We start from the raw sequence: 10,029 nt of genomic DNA, 5'->3' as shown, positions 1-10,029 counted from the left end.
TTTTAAACAAAGAGTTGCAAAACTGCACTTTTTATGCTTTAAACATGGCCAGTGATGTTAGAAATCAACTTACTGATGCTCTAAAGGCATAACCCCCTTATTTGTATTCATTTTTTTATACAAAAATAAATTCTGAAAAATCTCACTTCATAAAAAAAAAATAAAAAAAAATAAAAAAATTCCGACCTACCTACCCTAACTTTTTCTTAGCATGTTACCGGAAACAAAGATTTTTTTAGGCCTAAAAGTTTTTGTAATAAAAGAAGCATTGAAAGAAGCTAAAACGAGTAAATTCAAAAGGTTGTGTTTAATGAATAGTAACTTTCTTACATAAAAGTTAAAACCCATTTTCTTTTTCTATAAGAGCGATATATGTTTTTTATCAGAACATAAGTTTCTGTAAATCTGATATACTAGAAAATGTTTAAATACCGTTATTATGTAAGTGGATTTTATATGAAATAAAGAACAACAAGATTTAGTGGTGTTCATCCTAGACCAGCTTGCTCTCGCGCTGGTACCTTAAGTATTGTTATGCCTGTTATATTTTCTAGGAAGCACATTCTATGTACATGTAGCATGAAATGAGTTCCGCTTAAACCAGTGCTAGAGGGCGCACGAAGTGTTGCACGTTTCATTATCTCTCTCACAAAAAGAGACAAACAAACCGTGTCTATTATTGTTTTGTTTGCTTGTTCTGTTTTACGTTTCTAAATGGTATTTCAGTTCAGTGTTACTGAAATTGCGATATACTGCTGACAAGTAATGACAGTGAAATACAAAATATCAAATATTGTGGCAGAAGGCTTAAATGTATGGTTGCCATAGGCTGTTTACATCACTGAGACTTTCCTCTGTAGGCAACGAGCATTCCTCCTTAACCGTTAGCCTGCTGGAGGCAAATGATTTTGCCTTTGTGACCATGGTCTGCACTGCTCGCTATTCATTCAGTAAATTTTCAGTGAACACCCCTTTGAATAATAAGTGGTATTGCTCAAACTGAATGATGGACCAGTCGATTTTAGAAATTTAGCAGGGTAATGGTTAGTAGTCAACGAAATGTTCTAGAGAGTTTATACATTTCATTTGAATCTTAAAACAAACTCGAAATATGGACATTTAATCATTTCGTTTATGCTGTACTTTTCTAGCCCATTTCATCCGTAAAATAACAAGAACGCCGCCTCTCATCTACATCATCTTCAGCTCATTTGGACCTTAATTTTTTTTATAAATGTATTTATATAAAAGGAAAAAGTTTTATTTTTCATAAACAACATAACTAATGACAGGAGCCTCACGTAAAAATTCCATTTCTATAAACCAAAAGTGAAAACATTTACGCACTACGAATGGTAAGTTGAATCATACAGACAATAAATTATCTTAAGTGTGCATAATCAGATCAAAACGTAACTTCAGAACTGTCATCTTTGCAAGGCCGCCATTTATCTTCTTTTTTCTAAACAATTTGAGGTGACTTCCTTTTTGTAAACGTCACGCTCCAATCAGATTTGGTGACGGATGTCACCTTAGAATGTCTTAACGAGTCACGATTTCCTTCTCGTTAATCTTAGTATGAAAAACACACTGTAAGTCATATATTAAGGCAAAGCTTAAGCTATTGTCTTTATGGTGGTGACGTCACTGCTTTTGCTGTCGTAAATGTTGCCGTCGTAGTGTCGTACTTGTTGTTGACGTCATCGTAAATGTTGTTGATGCCTTCGTTGTTTTAAAAACTGACCTATTTCCGTTTCCAATAACGTTTTGCCTTCTTCTTACTATCTTAAACACATGATATAATGCACGTCTTCACACAAAAGAGTTCACCGTTTAGTGACAGGTTTTAAACCAGGCAATGAGATAAAAACTGTTTCATTTTAATGAATAAAAACAGGATCGTTTTATGAGAATCTTTTATCTAAAGTAATGTCTTAGAGCCGTAGCCAAAACCGTGGTATTTATAATGAGAATGTGGGTAAAATATTCACTACAGCTTTCAAACATTAGACGAAGACACGTCAAAAAGGGGCATCTCTTGATCGGCGGTTTGAATTTAGTTTAAAATGTTCATTATACACGCGTACGCCATCATTCCACGTAAGTGACGTCTACACATCATCATTTGCCCTATTTCACTCATACTCACTGTAAGAAAAAAAAATTATCAACTGCATTTACGTGCCATATAATACAAATTTCGATAATCTTGACTAATTCCATTCTTCTGGTAAGCATTATTTTATTACTGGTGCACCCTTTTCCATTTGCAAAGCACAACGCTTTTTTGTAAATTATATTATATCACACTGTTCAAGTGTTTGTTAATTCCATTATTATCCATGATTTCACATAACAATTTGGTGATTATTTAATGGTGTCCGTCTCTATTCTAACACATCCACCATTTTGTGACTTTTTTCTCAGTTTATATATTGACTCAGGCAATAAATCGGAGGCATGAATCGCATACACGTCATGAATGGAAATATATTATTTGCGTCCACTGTAAATAAATAAAGCAAACATAGCGTGAACTCCACATTACAAAGCAAATACGCCTGTTGTGCTATCTCTACTGCTTGTGTTTTTATGAATAAATTACAAGAACGCATGCGCACTATATTAAAATGAACAGGTATCAGAGGAACGCACGCACCCTCACGAAATGGTCAGAAAGATGTGCACGCGCCGTGAACGTGCTGCTAATATACTCATTTGCCGGAAGTATTTGTGAGCCATGAACATAAGTTGCGGTTGGTTTGCCGCTAGGCTGTCAGGCTCTGTCGAATAATGTTCTTGTAAATCGTTATTCGCATTTTTTTTCGTACATACTCATTTGATGGACTTCGAACTATCACATAATGGCAGATCAACTGAAATATGCTCATTAAGGACCGAGTCGGTTAAAAACAAACGGACGTTGTGACCAATGTTTAAGGAAAAACTATTTTTATAGAGACTTGTGTTGTTACAGTTAGAGGTATAGATTCTATACTTGCGGTAAATTAAGAATATGTATGGTACATTCATTGTTATAACTAAGGTATATATTGCAAGCAGATTTCTTAGTTCCAAACTTAAAGGTGGATAATCAGATTTTGTCCAGCCAGTGGATTTGTTCCAAACTTTAACTACTGATCATTTGTACGCTTATTACTGTCGAATATCAGAATATATTCAGATCAAACGAAAGTATTGAGCCTATAGGAAAAGAAGTGACAATGTTCGCTGTTTGATTTAATACGTTTTTTGTAATTAGCATCAGCAAGCCTGATGATCATGGGAAAATTGTGGTGATATTCGGTTCTTTAAGTGCATAGCTGGAAAATAAATCTGCTAAGAGTATCGGCGTATAGGAAAAGGAATCAATGATCTCAGATATGATTATGCTAACTGGAGCATTAGACTTTAAATTTTAAAAACTGGTATCGAAGGAATACATTAACCAATGCATCAAAAAAACTAGTAATAGAGGGGTAAGCTAGCTCTAATCTGGAGGAGGTGAAACAGGAAGTAAGGCTTGAATGAAAGGAAGAGCTAGACACAATACATAAAAAAATTAAGAATTAAGAAATATGACATTGAAATTGCGGATCTTAAAATCCAGGAAAATGGAAGTTTGGGTTCTAAAATATATGATTATGGACAAAGATGCTCGTATAAGGTAGCAAGATAGGTAAATAAAAGATCTTGACCAGTACAGTAGAAGCAACAGAGTTAGGATCTAAGGGGTCAGCGACAAGGACCAAAAGGAACCGTCTGGAGATACTGAAAAAAGGTCATAAAGACCCTGTCAGATCACTTCAGCATAGACGTGAAAACTAATGACATTGACGTTGCATATAGATCAGTTTTTATGCAAACGGTCAAATTATTCGCAAGTTTGTTTCGCGCCAGCTCAAATCAAATGAACCTCGGGCTAGCAAAGTGTTAGAAGGAAAGCTTTGGTAATTCGAGAGGATTTACCTATCAATAATGCTAACCACTTAGAGAAAGTGTCATCTAAGGTCAAAATAAAAAAAAAAAAACTATGGTCTCATTAGAATTGATTTGTTTCGCATGATATTCGTGACGTCCTATATCTTGAGGTCTTTCTTTCATTATTTGAAATGTGTTCTTTTACATGTCCAAGATGTATGTAAACAGTAAGGATGATTTTTTCACGTTATATTCGAGGTACATGTTTTAATCTTGCTGAGGCACAATAGAATTCTTATATCCGTCTAAACAATATTTGTTTACCCGAAGTTTTATAATAGTGCGATTTCTTGAATAAAGTACATCTTCATAATTTCTAAATGTATTTACATGCTGTAGGCCTACTCACTCTTAAGTGTGTGTGTTTGGGGTGGAGGGGTGGGGGATTTATCGATAAATAAAATCATTGTTTGGTGTCCAGATGCATATCATAATATCAATCTGACCGCACCCTCAACATAACTCCATCGTATCTTAACTACAAACAATGATTTCATTCATCAATAAATCACTGTTTCGTAAGCAACCTGTTCAAATGTGGGTCCAGTACAAAAGCATACTGAGTGCAACATTGTGAACACTGCGGTAGCGCTTTCGGTACTGAAAATAATGTGCGCATGCGTATTTACCATAGTTACCAAAAAAGCTCTTGTGGAAACATTCAAACATATATGTCATAACGAGATTTGATCAATAAATAAACAAATGTATATCAAAATTGCACTTTTATTTGGTTTGGTGTATTTTAAAGGAAAACGCAGACCTATTTAAGTAACACACTAGTAAACAGTATCAATGACTAAATGATACGGAACTGTTTGTTTTAATAAAAATGTGCATTACCTTTTATTCTTTATAAATATTTCCAATATTCTATTTTGTGATACAATTTAATCATTTTGAAATATTTCAAATTTTGAATAAAACACTTTTTATGATATCTTGATATATAAGCCGTGATATCACTAAATATAACATATCTTAAGATATCACAAAATAAATTTAACGATATCATAAAAATAATTAAGGCTATCAGAAAAATGAGTTTAGAATATCAAAAAATATAGTGAATGAATACTAAAACGGAACCCCATAAGTTACTACAACAACAACATTTAAAAAGTCACAAAAAGTTGACTAAACATTGGTAGGCCTGTCGGACGTATTCGTGTAATTCCGTCATATTCCGAGTGAGAAAATTGAAAAGAAAGTCTTTAAAAAATATCCTAAGTCTTTTTATTGATCAATTCTCGTACAAACAAAACAAAGTAATCACCTTTATTACCAGACCAAAGTACCTGAAGTTTGCAACTTAGGTAGTGAGTTTTCAACTTAAGGTAGTGAGTTTTCAACTTAGGGTAGTAAGTTTTCAACTTAAGGTAGTGAGTTTTCAACTTAGGGTAGTAAGTTTTCAACTTAAGGTAGTGAGTTTTCAACTTAAGGTAGTGGACAGGTGATGACAATCGGCATTTTCCATCCGATAACGTTTTCTCCGTATACCATTATCGACATTCTAAAGCAGTTAACTGTTATGACCGAAGGATTCCGAAATAGTATACGGGAAAATGTATAAATCGCACGGTGCCGGTTTTCATTACGGTTCCAGTATCTTAATGTAACATTTGAGCCGCGCCATGAGAAAACAAACATAGTGGCTTTGCGACCAGCATGGATCTAGACCAGCCTGCGCATCCACGAATGCGCAGGCTGGTCTTGATCCATGCTGGTCGCAAAGCCATTATGTTGGTTTTCCCATGGCGTGGCTCATTTAACTTTGTATTCAACTCTTTTTTTTCTGTTGATACTTACATTGTTAAGCGAAAAGGCCAAATTTTAACAACTGGACCTAAACAGATGTTAAAAGCCTAATCTTCAAGCGTCTAGAGCTATCAAGGCACAATATCAAAGTGGCAATGTACTTATTACTTTTCTGCAAATCGTGTTGTAAGCTTTGAACATTATAGTAATCTTATCAGATACGGTAGCAGTCTGCCTGGAGAATCAGAAAATCTGAAGTTCTTCAGCTGAACCTGATTTAGCAGCCATCTGCATTAAAAGCTACTTTCCACAGAACAATTTGATTTCGTTACAGAAAAAATAATGTTTTACTTGTACGTGATCGATTAATTTTGTTTTCAATATTGAAGCAGTGAAAAATGTTTAAATCGGTATACTTTCAGAGATTTCACGAAAAAAACACTAACGTTCATCCACGAAACATATAGATAAGCAGTTATGAAAATAGCATAGTTAACCTTGGCGCATGCGTAGATATCTATTTCTGGATGAAAACTATGTCAATGTCAGGTCGTAGGAAATCGAGTCAGAAACGACTAACGATTGTGTGGAAAAATAATAAACACTTCGTAGTAAACCAAAACACACAAATTTCGGACAAATTATTTAGTCGGAATCTCGGAACTACTGCTTTCTGTCGCCTTTGTTGACTGTTTACATCCGGGTAACCAGGGAAAATCGAATTTTACGTTCTAAAAATAGGTTTTCCATATAAAATATAAAAGATTACAAAGACCTAGACATCAATTTGCTATTTGTATAGTCTAAAATCGTAAAAGATGATATAAATACTTGCAATTCCGCGGAAGGTAGCTTAAAGCAGTCAGCCAAATTGTGTCACTTGCCTCTAAATACAGTTCTGACTGTATGTCTCATAAGGAGGACATTGAAGCGTTCTATAAATTTTCAGTAAACCTATGAAAAATTGTTTGTTTGTGGTATCCCGACCTACCCTAAATTTTTGGCCCGACCCTACATGTTTTTATGACCTTGGGGAATTTTTTTCTCGACTTTTTTAACAAAAGGTTGCAAATCTGCACTTTTTATCCTTTAAACACGGTCAGTGATGTTAGAAATCAACTTACTGATGCTCTGAAAGCATAACCTCCTTATTTGTATTCATTTTTGACACAAAAATAATTTCCAAAAAATCTCACTTGATAAAAAAATCAAAAAAAAAAAAAAAAAAAAAAAAAAAAATACCGACTTACCTACCCTAATATTTTAGCATGTCACCGGAAACAAACAATCTTTTTTAGGCCTCAGAAGTGCTGTAAAGCTTTAAAGCGGTTATTCCTCGGGACAACGGTTAACAAACGAAAATGACTTTGCAAATTTCTACAGTTCCATTTAAAGTACCAAAGTAGATTTAAAATTAAATATGTTGTCTGCGTACAAAGTATGTATCTAAATGAGGTGCAGTAAAGTAATAAGTATAATTGTGTGCTAATCTGTCATTTTATATGTACGCATACTGGTTCCAATCATAAACTACATGTACATCCATCACATAGATAAAACACAACACACTGGACAACCAGACACATTGATAACACCGACACTAAGTAAACAGTATATATATATATATATTTATATATATTAACCTTTATCCTGCTGAGTTTTTAGTATAGATTGGACCTTCATTCAGTTTGGGCAATACCGTTTATTATTCGAAGGGGTGTTCACTGAAATAGCGAACAGTGCAGACCATGATCAGACGTTCAGGCTAATCTTGGTCTGCGCTGATCGCAAAGGCAAAACCACTTGCCGCCAGCAGGCTAAAGGTTAACAGTTATTTCATGCTTATGACATTCCTCGAGGCGACATGCCAATAAGCCAAGGGTAACAAGTCTAAATTTCGACTCAATACCGTGAGAAGATGATGAGTTTTTAATGTTCCCGAAACTCCTATGAAATAACTTTTTATTACCAATTTATTACTAAAACTGATCACGTGATTCTCTGATCATGCCACCCCAGGGCAAGCTGAAACAATTTACTGTTTAGAAACGCATTGACTTACCATGGTTTTAGATATGTTTGTAAAATAATTATAAAGTAATTATAAAAGACATCTTGTATATGTCTGCCGTTATAAAATAGTCAAGCCTACAGGTAAAATATGAATTTTGTTTCACATAAACTCCGCCATGAATTTGTGGAAAATGTTTGATTTTTATCTACTTTTGCGTTACTTTTCGAAAATTCTAACCTGAAAATGCCATTTGTTACTTCTTTGCAGTGCCGGTTAATCGAACTCATGGTTTCGTAGTCTGACAGTGTTAATAAGGGGCGACTTCGCTCACCAACCGTGGTCTCCTTTGTTTGACTAAAGTGTGGTCTAAGTTACTTTGGTTTAACTAAACTGACGTCATTAAGTTATCCCGGTCGAACCAGTCCAAATCGGTGGGGTTTTTTTTCTAGTTTAAAGGCATATGGACACTAAATAGGAAAATGGCGCGAAAAAATGGCGGATTCAAATAGTGGTGTCAGTTCGTTTATTTTTATTTATTTATTTTATTTTTTATTTTTTGCTCTGTAGAGCTATTTTCCTTATCTTCTTTGCTTTTGATTTTGCTGAAATCACATGACAGATCTATGCTGGACATGTAGGTATCATTTTCATAATGCAATAATAACATAACAGAATTTGTCATGGAAACTAAGATCATACACCACCGGTACAATCTGGGGTCTCATTTGCAGTTTGTGTGTTTGACAGAAAATCAGATATGACCCCCACTTTTCTTTTGAATTTTATTCAGCACCGACAATATTCTTTATGAAAATAAGTTATAGACATTTAAAATTGGTACTTCCGCCTTTGCAAATATGTCAGTTTAATATAGAATGAAGAACAGCTATTTAGTGTGTTGTAACCTAAAGATGTCGGAAAAAGATAAGAATATGATTTGAACGTCTTTTTACCTTCTGAAAATTATTAATGTGAAAATTAACACTGTTCGAGTAAATCACACGTAATATATTTTTTTTAATGCAAAATTTGCTTTTATGAGCAAGATATTGCTAGAAGTTGCTCTTTGCTAATCAACGCCATATTGTCTAAACTATGCACGAACCAAAGTTAGATTTATCAACTCCTGGTACAGACGTGCATTATAACTTCCGTGACCGGACCACAGTTTATGATCGAAGTCGCTCAATTTTTGGCTATGAACATAAAATATATCAATTTCTTGTTTAATCATGCTTCGATCACTGTTTGTTCATTGTATGCCAAATGTTAGCAAAAAGAAAATATATGTGAATTAATTGTTTGATTACCTCCACTTATGGGTTCATGCGCGGTATTGATCTTTGTTGTTTTTTAACCGTGTAATTATGCATACACTCTAATTGTACAGCTGCTTTATCTATGGACGTCGCGGACAAAATGGATTGCAGATCGCTTAGATTGACGCTGCTGACTTGTGACAAACTATTTTTTAACAATAACTGTTTATATGCCGGTATTATCAGTCCGCAAACATATGTACAGAACAGACATAGACAACTAGGATCTAGTAAAATACTTACTTCCACCAAACATCATTGCACCCATTGGACCTCCAGGCATTCCACCAGGCATTCCAGACATTGCAGGTATTCCCATACCACCTCCTTGGCCACCTCCATAGCCTCCGCCGCCGCCAGATCCACCGCCTCGCATACCAGGCGCCGCTCCTCCGCTCGCCATCATTCTCATCATACTACCCATATTCCCATACGCGTTGTTATTGGGTGTACCTGCAGGTCTTGATCCGGCATTATTATTATTACCACTTGCTCCCTGTCCATTAACCACCACGCACACACTGGCAATAAAAGCGACGACAACAAATACGTTCATCTTTTCACATATATCCTTTACAAAAGCTCTAATTTTACAGAAGATCTTTCTCACTTTCAGTTAAATTTGAGTCGCTATTTCTCTTGTTTGCCAAATGGTAACACTGTCTTTTGTATGAGCAACAAAATTACGGTGTTACTGCATGCAAGGGGAAAAAGTGACTAGAGCCCAAGACGGCCAAGAATGTAAATATTCAGGCTGTCAGGCGAAGTCACGCATCGTGTACAACCGTCACTTGTCATTAGAAATTTAAATTAGTTTAATCCAAGACAGAGAATCCTTTCTTTGCCTAAGATGCTTATTATAATGATACATTATGATGTATTGTTTAATTGCACGATCTAAGCAGCACGATTAATAACGTTTTGGAATTAATAACCATGTCTTTACGACCGAATATT

At 34.9% G+C, this 10,029-nt stretch overlaps 1 protein-coding gene across 2 annotated transcripts; it reads right to left on the bottom strand.

Annotated features, from left to right (window-relative positions):
• Positions 1-1,239: 1,239 nt before the first annotated feature.
• LOC123526693 (keratin, type II cytoskeletal I-like) lies at positions 1,240-9,818 on the bottom strand. Of its 2 annotated transcripts, none has more exons than XM_053523074.1 (2): positions 9,316-9,818; positions 1,240-2,506 (listed from the first exon to the last, which is right to left on the bottom strand). In XM_053523074.1, exons 1-2 carry the CDS (start codon positions 9,626-9,628, stop codon positions 2,424-2,426), a joined length of 396 nt encoding a protein of 131 aa, XP_053379049.1. In that variant the 5' UTR covers positions 9,629-9,818; the 3' UTR covers positions 1,240-2,423. The 2 variants fall into 2 exon arrangements, with proteins under 2 accessions (XP_053379049.1, XP_053379048.1); XM_053523073.1 differs by having other exon boundaries at positions 1,240-2,148; positions 9,316-9,815.
• Positions 9,819-10,029: the final 211 nt, after the last annotated feature.

This window comes from Mercenaria mercenaria, chromosome 14 (assembly GCF_021730395.1).
Source record: "Mercenaria mercenaria strain notata chromosome 14, MADL_Memer_1, whole genome shotgun sequence".
Taxonomy (NCBI): domain Eukaryota; kingdom Metazoa; phylum Mollusca; class Bivalvia; order Venerida; family Veneridae; genus Mercenaria; species Mercenaria mercenaria.
This window is presented reverse-complemented; position numbering and strand designations above follow the sequence as displayed.

Coding starts and splice junctions, on each gene's coding strand:
- LOC123526693 (XM_053523073.1), bottom strand. CDS start 9,628: ATGAACGTATTTGTTGTCGTCGCTTTTATTGCCAGTGTGTGCGTGGTG. Junction 2,149..9,315: donor TGCAATGATGTTTGGTGGAA/GTAAGTATTTTA, acceptor TTTTTCTTACAG/TGAGTATGAGTGAAATAGGG.